At 44.1% G+C, this 18,795-nt stretch overlaps 1 protein-coding gene across 4 annotated transcripts in view; it reads left to right on the top strand.

Annotated features, from left to right (window-relative positions):
- The window catches only part of LOC117351069 (laminin subunit beta-4-like), a 105,595-nt gene that overhangs the window by 80,235 nt on the left and 6,565 nt on the right, over positions 1-18,795 (top strand). For all 4 annotated transcript variants that reach the window (XM_033925777.1, XM_033925776.1, XM_033925778.1 and 1 more), the window contains 12 exons: positions 3,557-3,749; positions 4,383-4,526; positions 6,265-6,496; positions 7,261-7,424; positions 10,038-10,262; positions 11,489-11,703; positions 12,206-12,302; positions 13,575-13,953; positions 14,508-14,692; positions 15,640-15,881; positions 17,515-17,718; positions 18,372-18,516. In XM_033925777.1, coding sequence (XP_033781668.1) covers positions 3,557-3,749; positions 4,383-4,526; positions 6,265-6,496; positions 7,261-7,424; positions 10,038-10,262; positions 11,489-11,703; positions 12,206-12,302; positions 13,575-13,953; positions 14,508-14,692; positions 15,640-15,881; positions 17,515-17,718; positions 18,372-18,516 — 2,425 coding nt within the window. The remainder of the gene's footprint in view (positions 1-3,556; positions 3,750-4,382; positions 4,527-6,264; positions 6,497-7,260; positions 7,425-10,037; positions 10,263-11,488; positions 11,704-12,205; positions 12,303-13,574; positions 13,954-14,507; positions 14,693-15,639; positions 15,882-17,514; positions 17,719-18,371; positions 18,517-18,795) is intronic.

Genomic DNA, 18,795 nt, shown 5'->3' with positions numbered 1-18,795 from the left:
GGGGGGGTATTTCAGAACATGGAATACTCAATAATAACCTGTTTGCTGGGTGGCTGACTATCCAAAACTTTGGGAACATGAGATCCACTACAAAATATATTGTAGTATACACTTACACCTAAAATCCAGACGTCTGGATTTTACCGGACATATGCTCCTTTTTGAGGGGAGTCTGGACGGCTTTTCAAAACCCAGCACTTAGTCCAGGTTTTGAAAAACTTCCAGCTAGCAGAGATGTTGGGACGGCCTCTGCGCATGCACACATGCATGTGATGTCATCACACCAGCACATGCGCAGATGCCCTCCTGACAAGTGACCAGGTTGAGGGGGCGGGGTGTTACAGGCGGAACAGGGCGAGCCTGGGAGGCGGGACCATGGGTCTGGATTTTCATTCCCGAAAATCTGGTTACCCTATATACACCGTGCAGTGGAACTAGACCAAATAATACATTTAGACATGCAATTTTTGTGTATATTTTTTTTAACAAGCAATCAACAGGAGGAAAAAAGACCTCATTGAGTCCCATGGACGGTTTCAGTTGAAACGATTAAATAGTTCTGCAACTAACCACCTCAGCTTAATCACCGATCAAAAACCTCCATAGAAATTGAAAGAATTCACTTACCTTAAACAAAATCCCAACGTTTCACCTACGGCTTCTTCAGGGGAATAATCCTATATAATAAAACGCTAAGCCGCGCATGCGCTCTCCTATCTGCGTGTTCCGTATGTCTGTGGCCGCAGGAGTGCGCATGCGCGCTTAACAGACCCCACGCTCGCGGCAGCAGAAAACACTCCTTTGCCGGCTCCCCACTCGGTAAGGTTTTTTCGCCGGTCTGACCCTTCCCAACGTCTGACGGCTCACTTAGTCCTTTGCCGCCCCCCCTTCCCTTCCCGCCGTCCCGACTACGAATCTAGCGATTCCAGCAGCATGTGCAGCAGTCTTCACATGCTGCTTTGGGCCCTTCTACTGCCCTGATTTGCTCTGCTGCGTCTCTGATGATGTCATCAGGGACGTGCCAGAGTAAATCAGGGCAGTAGAAGGACCCGAAGCAGCGTGTGAAGACTGCTGCACACGCTGCTGGAATCGCCAGGTTCGTAGTCGGGACCGCGGGAAGGGAAGAGGGGGGGTGGTAAGGGACTATGGGAGCCGGACAGACCATGGGAAGGGAAAGGGGGTAGAGGAAACGCTACTGCTGCTGCACAGGGAAGTGTTGTGGGGTGAGGGAATGCTGCTTTGGCTGCTGCACAGGGAAATGGTGGGAGAGAAATGCTGCTGCATAGGAGGCAGGGAGAGAGACAGATAGATAAAAAGACAGACAGCGGGAGGAAGGGAGACAGAAAGAAAAGAAGAAAGACACAGGGGCAGGGAGATACACAGAAAGACAGACAGACAAAGGGGGCCAGGGACAGAGACAGAAGACAGAGAGACAGACAGACATATATTCTAGCACCTGTTAATGTAACGGGCTAAAATACTAGTATAATAATAATAACTTTATTTTCTATACCGCCATAGTCAATGACTTCTAGGCGGTTCACCTTGAAAGAAGGCTGAACAATCAGTGAATTACAGAATGCATGAAGAAAGATGTTACATAATATATTGGGGTTAAATGGGGGAAGAATACATGAGAGAGGTTATCCCAATGATAATGCCCATGCATGTATATTTTCTGTGAAAATGAAAATAATCGCAATAAGAGCAATTGCTGTACAGAAAGGTAATTATAACAACTTTATAAAGATCTGGGGGCCATTAGAGAATTATTGTAATGAATGAACATCGTTTTCCTTTCTGATGGATACATGTATTTTATTGGGGGGGGGGAAATTGGATGATTAATATTTTTATTTAATGATTGGATTTCTGTTGAAGAATTGTTGGGTGGGGGGGGAAAGGGTAATAATTTCTACTTTAATGGATTATATGTATAAGAATGTCAAGTGCTGTATATTTTATTAGTAATGTAATGTTTTAATATTAATCAAGTTTCAAGTTTTATTTAAATTTGATGGTTCGCTTAATATTTCTAAGCGAATTACATAAAATGTACAATTGGGGTAAAAACATTAAAAAATTAATAAAATTTCTACAATAAATAAAACAGAGCAATTTCAAACTGACAATACTGACAGGTTATACAAAACTGGAATGAATTGGAGAAAACGAGAGGGAAAAAGTTACAAAATTTTGTTTCCTAGTGCGGAGAAGAAAAAGGTTGGGGGGGGGGGGGGGGAAAACATTAGGGTTTGGGTGTAGGAGATTGAAATTAAAATTTACATGGAAGATTGAGAATTTAGAGGTTGAATGCAGCTTTAAAGAGGAATGTCTTTAACTTAACTTAACTTGTTTGTTAGTTTTAAAATGAATAAAGAATTCAAAAAAGTAAAAAAAAAGAAAATAATCGGTATGAAGACCTATTGTCAGGTCTGACTGGCTTTTTTTCATCAGCCACCTCTGGCTTACACAAACATACTACTCACTCTTGCTGCGACTTGTCTTTAAATTCCCCCGTAGCCATTTTGATCATATGGCTCGGGGTGAATTGAATTTCCCGCAAGTATGTGGCCGACGAAAAAAACAGTCAGACCTGACAACAGTTTATATGTAAGCGTGTCACCCTTCTATCCCAACAGAAGGTGGCATAAAGCAATACTAGCTTATATTTAAACTAGTTTAGTTGTTTCCTGACACTGGCTTGAAGAATTAGTTTGTTTTTAAGACAGATTGTTGTCTCCACCTACTGGTCACAGTTGAATATAACAGAGCACATTGCTTCAGCAAGTCAGCCTAAAGACCTCCATTAGTCAGCATTATGCAAACCTTGGCTTGATGACAACGAAAGCTGGAGGAATTGCGATAACCTAATGGGACTTTCCTGGTCTTCCTCACTTCCTATTTTTCAGTTTCAATTCAGATGTACTGGTGGTATTATACTCTTCAGATGAGGAATTTCAGATAAGTGTACAGTTAGTTTCTGCTATAAATGTTAGATTTAAAAAAAAGTACAGGTGCATTATGAAGTCAGTTAAACTGGTGGATTCTTTATTAAACATTATGAAGCAATTTTTGGAAGGTTTTCTTGTGGGTGTTTAGATTGTAAGCTCCTTCGAGCGGGGGCTGTCTGCTTCGTGACTGTGTACAGCGCTGCGTACGTCTGGTAGCGCTATAGAAATAATTAATAGTAGTAGTTTAATATGGAGGCATTTTACCAGGCTGTGTTTAACAGCTGGCATGGATTTAACTGTGTGTTAGCTCAGACTTGCACTATCAACTATCACATGCTAAAACCAGCAGTGCAGTAAAAATTCTTTGCTGCTTAGCATGAGAAGGGGCGGGTCATAGGTGAGAAAGAGGATTGGCTGCCAGTGACAGTGCCCAGATTGCTGGTATAGGCTAGCTGTTAGCACTGCCGATAGCGTAGAAACGTGCTAAGTATAGCCATGCTAACGGCAGTCCAGTACTTTTGTGCTGAGTTGGGGGGGGGGGGGGGTAAAGAGCTACTATCAAAATGCCTGCAACTCTGTCCATTTCTCTTTCACCCCTGCAGCTGGTCCTCCTGCCAAAGTTCTCGGAGCTGCCTGGCTTCCACGGCAATGATCCGGTCTCCGTGCACCGCCAAGAGGAGATGGAACGTTATATGTGCCTCGATTCCTTCAAGATGGCCACTATGCCCGCACTGGCGGAAATGTGCGTCAGACTTATCTGCAGCATCTCGGCGATCGTCCACGACGGAGCACTGCGTGAGTGATCCCAAACCGCGCTTTGCTTGTTTGCCCATTTTAAACCTGGTCAGCGGTTAATCCCCACCCAAAAAGCATTCATGGGAAAACAATCAGGGGAAAGCGGAGGTCCACTTGATGGAGCTAGCAAAATCATAATTCCTTAGCATCCTCACCAGACCAGTCCAGAAACTGTAGATCAAGTATCCCTTAACAAAGCTGATAACTTTGCTCTTGGACTGAATAGAGCCTAAAGCTAAAAATCTTAAACTATTTTTAGCCGCAATAGGCCGATGGTTTGTGCAATAGGCCAATGGTTAGTGGCCTCAAGCCTGGGGTATTGGGTTCAGTTCCCACTAAACCTTCTATTGCCCCAAGTACAAAATAAGTCCCTTTATATAATATGTAAACCACTTTGATTTTAACCACAGAAAGGCAGTATATCAAGCCCCCTTCCCCTTACAAAGCCAAAAGGGGGCATAACCTGCATGAACAGGCAATTGCAACCCTAACCACCTTACTGAGTACCTTAGATAGGCCGTTGTATGGTCCGTTTAAGGCAAACTTCAAAGCTGTTCTGTATTTGCTATCTGTGCATATATGTCCAGAGATATTGATGTATACTATACACACGTATATCTCGGCTCTTTGCAGCATGCCACTGCGACCTCCAAGGCTCCACCAGTGCAGTATGTGACAAGCTGGGAGGACAGTGCAAATGCAAACCCAACGTGATTGGCCGTCGATGTGACCAGTGTGCGCCAGGGACTTATGGATTTGGTCCATACGGCTGCAGTGGTAAGTCATGCCCCCGGGTCTTAATACTTTTCATTTCTTTCTGTCTCCCTCTCTGTAATGTCCAGTGCAGCAACACGAGGTTGCTATTATCCTTTAAGCCGAAATGCAACTGGGTGGGGGTGAGAAGAAATGAACGTGGCAGATTTTCTTATGTACAATCTGTTTTTATTGAATTTTTCAATAATGCATTTTACAAACCATCAAACAAATTGAAACAAAGTCACATAAACCCTCTGAACTCCCCCCTCCTCTCCCCCAACATATGTCTATTTCCCGCCCAATGAATTTTATTCTTAATTATTTTATTAATTTTCAAATGACATACCAAGTAATCACTTGTACAGAAAGTTAGTTAGTATAGATATGACTTATATCCAATATAAATCATATTCAATCTAAATAAAAAGAAAAAAAATACAGAAAATTCTTTCAACCAACTCAACTCAAGTCCTCAAAATATGGATCCAAGAATTCATTAAGGCGAACAAAGGAAATAATTATTAGAAGATAAAATACAGACACAACTGAGAGATAGGCAGATATATGATTATGGAGCTGTTGATTTCTCTTATCCTGTCGGGACATAGCCAGGAAAGCTGTTAATTGTTGTGGCTCAAAGAAAACATATTTAAGTGAACGGTAGCAAACAATACACTTGCAAGGATGTCTCAGCCGCCCAATGAATTTTAATAGCACATGTAGAAAACCTGCTACATTGGGAAATGATGATAGGTTTCCCCAATTTTCTTTACTCACATCTCCAAATAGAGAAGAGTGGTTGAGACTCTTATGGCCTCCTCCTCTATTTTGCCCAAATCTCAGAACCTTATACATTCAAAAGCCTTATAGTATTGTCGTCCCCCTCTCCATTCTTATGTTTAAACCGGTGTATTGAAAAATTTATGAAACAACCACTATACTCATTACAAAGTCGACAGACTTAGCATACAAAAAAGCAATAAACTTACCCAGACCCCAGTCCAACTTCCCTCCCCCAATCCCTGTAATACAGATCCACTCTCTACTTAACGGAAAATTTAGAAAACCCCTAAAAACATACCTGTTCCAGAAATACCTAAACGATTGACCCGATCTCCCCCCTCTCCCCCTCTATAATCCACCTAAATTTACTGCACTGCCATAAATATAATATGTTATCTTCATCTTGTCGTAATTTTACGTTGCCATTTATTCCAAACAGGTCCTGTCGGAAATTACCTGCCAAAATGTTATATCTTATATTTTGCTCAGCAAATTGCATTTCTGTACTATTGCCTCTTAAGGTCTCTGCTCTCTGTATTTCCTCTGAATATCTGCTTATTGTATTTCGCTGTATATCCAGCTCTCCTTACTGTAAACCGCCTAGAAGTCGCAAGATTGTGGCGGTATAGAAGAATAAAGTTATTATTATTATTATTATCAGTGATTCCCAACCCTGTGCTGGAGGCTAGCCCTAATGAATATGCATGGAGCGGATTTGCATGCCTTTCACCTCCATTATATGCAGATCTCGCTCATGCATATTCATTAGGGCTAACCTGAAAACCCGACTGGCCTGGTGGTCCTCCAAGACAGGATTGGGAACCACTGCTCTACATGGTAGATTTTCTTATAAAGTAAAGAAGACGCAACACACAGTGAATAGTACAAATGGTCTGGCTGTAATGGCCCTCCCCTGTGAAAGGGGGGCATTGGAAAACAAATCCCTAATGATGTCTTGTTTCCATTCGATCTGCAGCTTGTAATTGTCACTCCCAAGGCTCCGTCAGCAAGTTCTGTGATCCCGCTTCGGGACAGTGTCGGTGCCAGCACAGTGCCATGGGTCGTCAGTGTGACCAATGCATGCCAGGCCAGTGGGGCTTTCCAAACTGCAGGCCCTGCCAATGCAACGGGCATTCGGAGGAGTGCGACCCAAGAACGGGAACCTGTCTTGGCTGCCGGGATTACACCAGCGGCCGTCACTGCGACAGGTGAGGGGCAGCTTTGCCAACTGTGATTTGTTAGGACTTCTTACTAATACTGCTATAAAAACCCGAGGCGCGCAAAGTGGTTTACGAGATTTTAAAAACCCCCCAAAAAAAGGTTCGCGAGAAGAGAAATGTTCAGATTAAAAAAAGAAAGAGAAATCCAGCAATCGCCCCTTTCCCTTAACCAAAAGTCTCCTCAACGAACCAAAGGGCCGCTTTATTAAATCACATTATGCACAGAACAAAAGTCCGACTGTAAAGTGCATTAAAGGACTTTATTACAAAAACGCGTAGCGTGCCTTTGCCTTTCCAAGCAGGCAAATGGAGTCAAATTTTAAGTGGTGGGTTAACTGCGGCTCCTTATTCCTATCAAAGATTTTAGGAAGAATGTAAAAACTTATCTATTTGATAAATTTGTCTGTTTTTACTAATTGTATGAATTTCTATGCTTACAATGGATCATCGCTGTGTTGCAGTATAAAAATAAAATTTATTATTATTAATTATGATGATGCATTAACCCCCTGTTAACTGACGTATAGCGCGGGTTTTAATGCATCAACTGCATAATTGTGTGCTCTGTAGTGGCGTAGTAAGGGGGAGGGGGCCATGGGCACTGTCGTGGTGGGGGCGCTGGCACCCATCCTCTTCTCCGCCCCCCTCCCCCACTCTTGCTCGTGCCTTGTAGGAGAAAATGGTTTGAAGCTCCCCATTAACAACCTGAGTTGGGCTCTTGATCATTTACTCCCGCCAGTTCTTCCTCTTAGGTGCTTGGATGGGTATTATGGCGACCCAGTTCTCGGTTCAGGACAGCAGTGTCGGCCCTGTCCATGCCCTGGGTACCCCGGGAGTCGTAATTATCACGGCACTTCCTGCCACGCTGATAAGGATTCCAATCAAATCATCTGTCTCTGTGCACCTGGCTATACAGGTAAGAACTAAGAAAAGGGCTGTTAATGTTTCCCATTGCAAAGTAATTTTTTTTCCGGGTCTTATCCAGTGCCACCTTATTTTTTACCCCTTTGAGGAAAAGGTTGCCTGCAGTTTCATGTTTGCAGAGGTCTACTGTTGGCAGAATGCAGATGTCAGGGTGATGCTTTCAGGAGGCCATACCATCAGACCAGAGGGAGGTGCTATTTAATTGCCAGATCCTACCAGAATCAGCTAAACCCCAATGAGTCTGATTTATTTAATTTTCTATACTGTTCTCCTAGGGGAGCTAAGAACAGTTTACATGAATTTTTTCAGGTACTAAAGCATTTTTCCCATGTCTGTCCTGGCAGGCTCACAATCTGTCTAATGTACCTGAGGCAATGGGGGGATTAAGTGACTTGCCCAGGATCACAATGAGCAGTGTGGATTTTAACTCACAAGTTCAGGGTGCTGAGGCTGTAGCTTTAACCAGTGCGCCACACTCCCCCCCCCTCGGGGTACAAAGTTGAACCTTCAAAAATAATCTCCACGTCTTTGGTTTCTAGTTAGCAAATCGAGTAGATATGAGATGTGTCAACTACCTCACAGTCTGGTTTTTGCATGAGATTTATTGACGAAAGTCTGCTGTGGATTTCCATTATCACTCAAATCGGCTACCTCTGGCCACATTGGCTAATGCCTAGTAAGACGGTTCGGGCCGTAAGTTTCAAGTTTCAAGTTTATTAAAATTTGATGGTTCGCCTATTAAAACTAAGCGAATTACATAATAAAAGAATATTAGCATAGGACAATAAAACAAGTTATTTTACATTTAAAAAAAAAAAAAATTTCAAAGGGCTACGACAAACTGACAATACAGACGAACTAAGATACATAAGGAGAAAACATTAGGGAGTAAAAGTTACAAATTGATGTTTCCTCGAGGGAAGAAAGGGTTAGGGTTAGGGTAAGGTGGTTAAATAGATGGATACATGTTTTAGCTGAAGCTGATAACTTCAACTTTAGACACACAGATCCTTGAAGTCAAATTTTGGCACAAAATGGATCAACCTACACAATATAACAGGGAGAGTGTGGTGCAGTGGTTAAAAGCTGCAACCTCAGCACCCTGAGGTTATAGGTTCAAATTCACAGTGTTCCTTGTGACACCGGGCAAATCACCTAATCCCCCTCTTTGCCCCAGGTACATTAGACAGCTTGTGAGCCCACCAGGACAGGGGAAAATGTTTAAGTACCTGAACAGATTCGTGTAAACCATTCTGAGCTCCACTGGGAGAATGGTATAGAAAAATAAATATATAACCACTTTTAGAATTATGCAGGTCATTTGTTTGGAACATCGATGAGAGCAAAGAGCCAAATTTCAGCAAATAATAATAAATTGCTAATGATTATGACAGGGGTTGCCATTCAGAATATAACTAGAAATTGGAAAGATCATACAAGACTTAACTATACATTTTGGTGGAATTCTATATGTTATATATATAAAATGGAACGAGTTCTTGCTATACAAAAAGGAAATTATAATAAGTTTAAAAAAATTGGGGGGGCCATTGATTTTATATTCGAATGATTAGACACCTTTTAATAGAAAGAATAATATGATATGGGGGTGGGAGAATATAATATATAAGATTCAAATAAAGTGTTAATATGTGTGGTATGGGTGGGGGGAGGGGGGATAATATAGGATTTAATATTGTATGAGTTATACAAGTGATTTGTATGAATATTGTTTATTGTATACTTGTTATGAAATCTAAAAATGAATAAAGAATTGGAAAAAAAAAAGAATTATGCAGGTCATTCATCACGTTGGAGGGTTGGGATCCTGAGGAAAACAGAAGTCTGTAACTGGGCGTCCCCTGTGGGGCACCCCAGTGCTGCCCAAGGAGGACCTAATTCTATAATGGCATCCGTGTGCACATATTCCGTATGGATTAAAGACGCAAGCCCGCTTTTGTGCACACATGGTTAGACGCCCTCACGTACCCCAGGTATAAATTGGCACGCCTAAGTGTCTCCCTCTCCACCCTTTTTGCTTTCTTGGGGCTCCTTTTACAAAGCAGCGGCAAGCAATAGCTGGTGCTTACTGCAGCTGAAAAGGGTTTATCGTGGGACGCACTGAGGTTATCCCGCGGTAATTTTGCCAATCTGCAAAGTTTTTGATGAGGAGGGCATTCTGAGGGGCAAAGAGTAGGTGTTTCTGCGCTAATCGAGTTAGTGTGTCTGCATTCCCACGTGCCAACTGATTAACGCATGATTAGCATGTGAGACCTTACCGCCGACAAAATAGGTGGTAAGGGCTTACTCGCAAATGATTTTTTCATGGCCACACACTAATGGCACCAATTATCATGTGGCTCTTAATTTGGAAAATTAGCCTTTTTTTCTGTCTGTGCTAAAGTGGCCTTAGCACGTGAGAGACCGCGTAAGAGTGCGCTAAGGCTGCCTTTGAAGTGTAGAGGAGTGAAAGGACCCCTTGGTTTGTTGATTCTTATTCCCAGATAATAAAATTAGTCCTAGACTCTTTTTAAAGTGCTTGTTATATGAAGGTCCATGCTTGACTCCTGTATTTGTCAGCCTTTTGTTCTGTGTCTTGTCTCAGGGACTCGCTGCGACAGATGCTCCCCTGGTTATTTTGGAACCCCAGAGCATGGAGACGGGGAATGTCGGCCTTGTCAGTGTCATAACAACATTGACCCTACAGATCCTGAGTCCTGTGACCCTCGCAGTGGCCAGTGCTTGAAGTGTCTGTATAACACAGATGGGCCTAACTGTGCCGAATGCAAGCCTGGCTACTATGGAAGCGCCATACTGCGCAGCTGCAGACGTAAGTGAGAGCTGGTGGGCCGTGCTTCAGCTCAGCCTCTTTGAAATTCTCGGTATAATCCTTGGCCTTTCTACGTTTCCACCGTCATTAGCCTAAAACCTCTTTCTGGGGTGTTTGAAATGCGTCTAAAATGTACCCAGTGCTCATTGGTTCATTGTATCCTCGTTTGGATGATTTTATGCTTTCTGGCATTCTTTCCTTCCATCTCGTTATCTGATCTGATCAAAAAGGCAGTGGCATGTCTGTTGTTGGCAGCTGACCCTTCACTAGGACTCCAACTTAGGGTTACCATATTTTCCTCTGGGAAACCCCGTCCCATTCTGCCTCCAGCCCCGCCCCATTCTACCCCAAGTCCTGCCCCCCATACACACACAAAGCTTCCTCTCTTCTTCAGGACGAGCTCCAGCTGCGTCTGGAGGGCCTGGAGCATGCGCGGATGTGTGCTCAGAGGCCCTTCAGATGCGGCCGTAGCTTGTCGGGGCTTTCTAAAACCCGGACAAATGTCGGGTTTTGGAAAGTCCATCCAGGAGGGACATGTCCAGGTTTTCCCGGATGCCTGGTAACCCTACTCCCACCGCGCCCACCTTTTCTTGTTCAGATCATGTTGAAAACGCTTTTCTTCACATTCTCTACTAGAGACTCCCACGAGTACTTCTTGTCTCTCATTTCGCTGCCCTGCTTCTCAATCTCTCTGCTCCTCGGATGCTGTTCTCTGGTTTCCCCCATATTCTGCCTTCTCAAGAATGCCTGCCTTTCCTTTCATGGTGAAAAACCAGCTCTCGCCCAGCTTCTGTTAGGCCATATTACTCGGCACTTTTAAATATCTCTTAAAAAAAAAATAAAAATCATCTCTGCTACTCTCAGAATCCTGGCCAGAGCTCTCTCCTAATTTTCTGTTTTTAACTGGATCATTATTTTGCATTTGAATTCCTTTTGCATTGCACCATACGATAATAAGAATGAATGGTGTAATATTTGTATACCAATGGCATTAAACATTGAAGAGTCCATTTTCAGAGCCTGGCGATCAGTTGTGAGTTGTGTGCATTTGTTAACATTTCCAGTGAAAGATATCTATACCACCCTGGGTGAAGATTTTTTTTAAAAAATACAGTATGTATAAATAAATCCTAATAAATAACGGTATAATGGAAAGAAACCTCGATTCAGGAGGTGGGGGCTGTGCTTATTTTCTACTGATTCTGATATAATTTCTGTTTCTTTAGGCTGCACCTGCAACCAGCAGGGGGCGCTTCCATCCCACTGCTCCTTGGATACCTGCTACTGTGATAGGGTCTCTGGGCACTGCCCCTGCAGGGCTAACATTGTGGGCAAGAACTGTGATCAGTGCGCCCCCAACTTCTGGAACTTTGGGGGAGATCTGGGGTGTGAGCCGTGTGCCTGTAACCCCACACACTCTCTCCACCAGGATTGTAATATGGTGAGTACAGGGCAGTAGAAGGACCCTCCAAGAGGGTTAAACGCTGCCACTATAAGTAGAGCCCTGAGATTAAATCATGAAATATTATAGTCTGTGCTATGCCATCAGTCTTCTGCCATATACATACCACCAACTCTGATATTTTACCCTCTCTGTGTCACAGATATTCTCAATTGAATAGTCACTGGGGCCCCAGTAAGAAGGCAGTTTCATAACTAGGTACCTACTAGTCATCTATGTATTTGTACTTGCACAGAAATGGATATTCTGCTCATTTACATACCTTAAATATTGGTGATCCGTTTATACAGAGTATTTTGCCCTGTAGGGGCAAGACCTTGTAAAATGTGACGGAGCTTGCAGCCCTTAAGAATTTGATAATGCTTTGAAAGATTATAAACTACAAAGCTCAGAGTGCGGGAATCTTAATACGTGCGTTCAACCAAACGTTCTCTTCCAGCCTGTTCTGGATCATTCTTTCACCTCTTTCCTCTCGCTCCAGTTCACAGGACAATGCCGGTGCCGACCTGGGTTTGGCGGGAGAGTGTGCGCGCATTGCCAGGAAGATTACTGGGGCAATCCAGAGCAGGAGTGCAGAGGTAAACCTATTACTGGGGTAAACCAGAGCCAGGGGTGCAGAGATCTCTCTCTCTGGTTGGAGGGGGGTCTTATCTATATCAATTATATGAGTAATGAACCTCAAACATCCAAACCCCTGTATTTTGCTGGTGTTTATACCGGGGTATGAACATCATCATGGGTTCAAATTTACTCATAAACGCTGCTTAACATTGAACAGACTTCTTCCTGTTGATTAGAGAATGACACGGTGACAAAATTCATCACTGTCCCCGTCCCCGCGGATAACTGCAGGAAACCATCTTCATGTCATTCTTTAAGGAGAGAGGGAAGAATCAGAGTATAATTGGGCACAACCACTGACCCGCAAGCTTTGCTTTGAAGAATGCTGGGGTAGAAGGACTGAGGTTGAAACAGACACTACAGAATGACAGTCTCTGGTATCCAGATATTGTGATGTCATAATGCCTCATTCCACCAGTGCCTAAGAGCCAATCACATCAGTGATGTCACAATGGCTTCATTATCCTTGGCTCCCATAAGAATCAGAGTATGAATGGCCACAACCACTGACCCTCAAGCTTTGCTTTGAAGAATGCTGGTGTAGAAGGACTGAGGTTGACATAGACACTAAAGAATGACAGTCTCTGGTATCCAGAGCAGATATTGTGATGTCATAATGCCTCATTCCACCAGTGCCTAAGAGCCAATCACATCAGTGATGTCACAATGGTTTCATTATCCTTGGCTCACATAAGAATCAGAGTACGAATGGCTGGTGTAGAAGGACTGAGGTTGAAATAGACACTAGAAAATGACATGGGATTATTTCCCACGGTTATCCGCGGGGACGGGAACAGTGATGAATTTTGTCACCGTGTCATTCTCTACTGTTGATAGAACTGAGACTTTGCAAGAAAATGTACTTATCTTTACCCGACGGTTTCTCTAAGCTTTGTCAGGGGTTACAGGTTAAATTGAAAGTCTCCTTAAAGATTTCCTTGCAGCTTCCGTGCATTAACGGACCTCGCATCAGCTTGCCATTTCATTCAGGCTATCGCCGTCGGGAATGAAAATCCGTTCCCCCGTCCCTGCCCCCAGGCCAGCCTCATCCCCCACCCCCTGCAACCTGTTCACTTGTCGGGAGGGCATTCACACGTGTGCGGAAAACGGTGATGTCACGCCAGCTTGTGCACAGATGCCCTCCCGACGAGCGAACGGGTTGCAGTGGGCGGGGCCAGGGATCCGGATTTTCATTCCCGTCTTTTCTTTTCTGGTTTTCTTCTCTGCAGCGTGTAACTGTCACCCGTCTGGCTCAGAAATTACGCAGTGCGACCGATCGACCGGCCACTGCCACTGTCGGCCAGGGTTCACCGGATGGCGCTGCGACAGCTGCACTCGTGGCTTTCAGGACAACTTCCCTGTCTGCACCGCCTGCCACCCGTGCTTTGGCCAGTGGGATGTTGCCGTGGCACAGCTCCTGCGGCAGCTGCAGTGGCTGAAGCAGAAGGCGGCAGACCTACTGGCGGGTGACCTTGCTCCTGAGGTCAGCAACGGCAGAATTAAGGACCTGGAAAACCAGCTGACCGTGATTCAGCAGCTGATCGGAAATGGTACTTCCCAGAGTCCTGAACTCCTGAAAGTAATGACTGAACTGCTGGCCGGAGCAAGGCAAGTTTTACTCTCCTTTCTCGGAGACGTTTCCCGAGTTACGCTGTTCTGCGAGTCGCTGGCGATAGATGGGGTAACGTGAACGAAGCGTAGAGCTTCAAAGGGCTTATTTTTGGGGTAGGGCTTATATTAGGAGCCTCTATAAAAATCATGCTAGGGCTTATTTTTGGGGAAACACGGCATAAGTCACTAAGGGATTCTTTTACTAAGATCTGCTAGCCGATTTATTCCATGGACGCGTTAGCATTTAGCGCACGCTAAATCGGCTAGTGCCCCTTAGTAAAAGATCCCCTAAATTATTATTCAGTAGACTCATACCACCTACTGACCTATGATGCAAAAAAATGTGACAGCAGCTAACCTACAGGGGGCAGCATTGCATTAACTAAAACTCGTAATCTGCCATTCGGTGACCTACAGTCTGACCCTATTGGATCTACGGGGCATTGAATGGACAAGGCTGAAGCTCTGGGAACAGGGACTTGGAAGTGTTTAAAATCTAATTAGTTTTCCTCTTTCCCTCCGAATCTACCTGCTACCCTCCCATCTTCCAGGGCGGATATTTCCCGTATTTCAGAACGGCTGAATGGGCTGGGGAAGCACTTGAATGAGACAGACCTGAAGGAACGTGAACAGAGGGACCGGCTGGATTTGCTGAACACCGAATTGAGCAAGATTAACATAACCGTGACCCGGCTGAAGAAGCAGCTCGAAGGCATCGTAGCAGCAGACTTTAATGGTGAGAGGGAAGTCATGCATTCAGAATCCTCTTGCAGGAGGACGTTTCGAGGGTTGGGATCTCTTGCTCTGTCGCTGTTAAGTAGGGAAGGGCTTTTATTTGTTATGAAATAGAAAATGCAATGATATAACACGGTTGTTTTCATATCGATGCTAAACAAGAATGTGCAAAAAAGATCAGACGTTTCGGGGGCCCTTTTACTAAGGGAAAGAACATTTTGTGGTAGTTTGCATTTTCCATGCGCTTAAGCATCTGTTAATGAATTTTTAAAAATTATTTTCTGGAAGGGGGCATGCCATAGGATGTCTGCATTAACCCGCTAGGGCATTTTGATTGATAACGCACTAACTGGTTAATGCAGAGCTAGTACAGGAAGTGGTAAGTGTCCCTGCGTTAATTTTTATTTTGTACTTCTCGCATTAAACATTACAAGATTTACAAGCAGTTCTCAGCTTGGATATTAATTCACAGTACATTTGATAAACTCTGTTTATGAATCCTGACAAGACACATTTTTGACCCCTGAGATAGATGTTTTCTCACTGAAACATGGTGCCGTGTCAGGTCTTGCACAGTTATTCCTGTGGATTCATATAATAAACCTGTCACCTGGTTATTCTCCTGTTTGTTGGAAGTCTGTTGTTCAGCCCCACTCTTTTTCTACGAACTTTTCCTCCAGGAACTTATCCAGACCTTTTTTAAACTCAGCTATACTAATTGCTTTTAATACGTCTTCCACCAATGAATTCCATAGCTTAATTATGCACTGAGTGAAAAAAATGTTTTCTAGTTGTTTTAAATTGTATGGCCATCATTCTCAAGAAAGAGTTTCCTCTTACACACACAAAAATAGTTTTGAAGCCAGAAACGGGGAATAAAGAAGCAGAAGAGATGGGTATTGTCTTGTTCAATTAACCAGCTCCCATCCACGCTCTGCTTCTTTTCAGAGACATACAACAGCATCCTGAAATATTACCTGGATTCCAAAAATGCCGAGAATCTTGCAAACAGCTCTGTCTTCGGACCAGAAAGCCCAGTAGCTCAGTCCAGGAATACGCGTCATAGCACTGAAAGACTTCTGAAGGAGAACGCAGATACGTTTCGAAGAAATGTGACGGCTCATAAGAAATCTCTGAGGGAGCTGCAAAGGAAGATACAAGGCCTCAATGTCGTTCGCATCAATGAGAAGGTCATAGCAGAAATGAGCAGCGAAGGGAGGAGAGGAGTGGAGGAAGGGTAGAATGCCAGTGGAGGAGAGATAATAGAAACATAGAAACATGACAGCACATAAAGGCCAAATGGCCCATCTAGTCGGCCCATCCACAGTAATCATTATTTCTTTCTCTCTCTGAGAGATCCCACGTGCCTATCCCAGGCCCTCTTGAATTCAGACACAGTCTCTGTTTCCACCACCTCTTCTGGGAGACTGTTCCACGCATCTACCACCCTTTCCGTAAAAAAATATTTCCTTAGATTACTCCGGAGCCTATCATCTCTTAACTTCATCCTATGCCCTCTCATCCAGAGATTCCTTTCAAATGAAAGAGGCTCGACTCATGCGCATTTACATTACGTAGGTATTTAAAGATCTCTTATCATATCTCCCCTCTCTCACCTTTCCTCCAAAGTATACAGATTGAGATCTTTAAGTCTATCCCCATACACCTTATGAAGAAGACCACACACCATTTTAGTAGCCTTCCTCTGGACCGACTCCATTCTTTTTATATCTTTTTGAAGGTGTGGCCTCCAGAATTGTACACAATATTCTGAATGAGGTCTCACCAGAGTCTTATACAGGGGCATCAATACCACCTTTTTCCTATTGGCCATACCTCTCCCCATGCAACCTAGCATCCTTCTAGCTTTCACCGTCACCTTTTCAACCTGTTTGGCCACCTTAAGATCATCACATACAATCCCACCCTAAGTCCCGCTCTTCCGTCGTGCACATAAGTTCTTCACCCCCTAAACTGTACCATTCCCTTGGGTTTTTGCAGCCCAAATGCATGACCTTGGTATTTCTAATGAGAAAGGACATAGCTGGAACACAAAGAAAAGAGAAACGTAGAGCATTATGAGAACTTATAATGGAAGAAAGTGAAAAAAATGGGAAGAGAAACAGAGGGAAGAGAGGCTACAAAGAATGAACTGTAAAGAGAGGAAGAGAGAGTACAAAAATGAGGTGGAAAGTAAAAGACTTCATTCATTTGGTGGTCTGTTGATGTATGGAATAGAGAATCACACAGGGACAAATTTTTCCCCGTCCCCGCAGGGACTCATTTTCCCATCCTGTCCCCATAGGGACTCATTTTCCGTCCCCACGAGTTATTTTCCTGTTCCTGCAATCTCTGTCCTCATCTGCACAAGCCTCGAACACTTTAAAATCCTAAGTAGCAACATTCTAGAGCTCAGATTGTGATGTCATGATGCCTCATTCCACCAATGCCTAAGCTCCGTCCTCATCTGCACAAGCTTCGAACACTTTAAAATCCTAAGTAGCAACATTCTAGAGCTCAGATTGTGATGTCATAATGCCTCATTCCACCAATGCCCAAGCGCCGTCTTCTTCTGCACAAGCCTCAGACACTTTAAAATCATAAGTGTTCGAGGCTTATGCAGTTAAGGTACAGCTTATAGCAATGGGACAGGGACAGTGACAAAACTCTCGGGGACTGGCTGGGGAAATTTAGTTCCTGCAGTATGGAAGTCACTTAGGGGCAGGGTTTAGTACCTGAGATGCTATTATGGTGAGAGGAGCCAGGAAATGATGGCACTTTTTGGGAGACGCTTTTGTCTTTTCCCCTGTTGTTCTTTTGCAGATATGTGGGGTTCCCGGAAACCAAACCTGCGACCAAGCGCCCTGCGGTGGTGCTAATTGCAGGGACAATCTTGGCAACCGGAAATGCGGTGGGGAGAACTGCAATGGCGCCCTCCCTCTGTCCACCAAGGCACTAAACGCAGCGCAGAATGTCTCGCGAGAACTAGAGAACACAGCGACACAGCTGACTGCCATAGCCCAGAAGGTAAAGAATTCGGGAAGTTTTGTTGCTAATCTGGAGGAATTGAGGCAAAGGCCAGTCAATGAGCCTATTAGACTTGGAGACATGAGCCCCGTGTATCCAGGGTTTGCTTTAGATCACTCCTAGTTGGACCAGTGAGCCACTGAATTGGCTAGAAAGTGACTTGTATAATATTATTGATACGAGCCAGGCAAAACGATAGAAAAGAAACTGGACCCTAAGGTGGAGGAAACCTCAGTGGTAAAAAAAAAAAAAAGAAAGAACTTAAAAGTCCCTGATTTTAAGCAGTAGGCCACTGCCTAGGACAGAGGATGTAGGATTCATTTGTGTACATTCGTTCAATAAAGGTGTTTGTCTGCTATATATTTTTATGCGGTTTGTCTCATACCTTATCCACCATGGACCCCTGAGGAAGGCGTGTTATCCGAAACATGGACCGTGTCGGGCCCCTTGGTTGGTAACAAGGTTGTACATTTTACTGCATTTTTTCCACTAATAAACAGCGCCTGCATCTTGTACATTCTCTGCAGTTTGCTTGTTTTTCGGTATCTCTTTGAGGTCCCCATCTCTCACGAACACATCCACCAAGTTGTGTCATCTAGCTGCAGCCTTGAGTGTGAATAGACAGAAAGACATCTCTGCCTGTTCCCATCCAGATTCAGGAAATCCAGGGAATAGCCAAAGACGCCAAGGGGCGAAGTGAAGCAACACTTACCAAGGCTCAAGACGCCAAGAGACGCATAGAAGACTCCACCAACAAGCTAAGAAACTTTATCAAGAGGATTAAAGATTTCCTGACAGGTAAGTGGCGTCCTAATTTCAAGGACGGAAGCCAAAATCCTTGGTCGGCAATGTGCTGCCAATTTCTTGCCAACATGTTCTCATCAGTCCTAGCTTTCATACGCTAATTAATCAAAGGCTAGTGTTACCAGGCGGCCGGATTTCCTTTTAGAGGACATGTCTGGGTGTCCGGACGGCTTTTCAAAACCCGTCACTTTGTCCGTGGCGAGGGGAACAGTGGGTGTGCCAGCACCCCCATCAACATGGCATCCAGGGCGGACCACCCCCTCTCCCCCTTAC

Source organism: Geotrypetes seraphini, chromosome 17, assembly GCF_902459505.1.
Source record: "Geotrypetes seraphini chromosome 17, aGeoSer1.1, whole genome shotgun sequence".
Lineage (NCBI taxonomy): Eukaryota > Metazoa > Chordata > Amphibia > Gymnophiona > Dermophiidae > Geotrypetes > Geotrypetes seraphini.
This window is presented reverse-complemented; position numbering and strand designations above follow the sequence as displayed.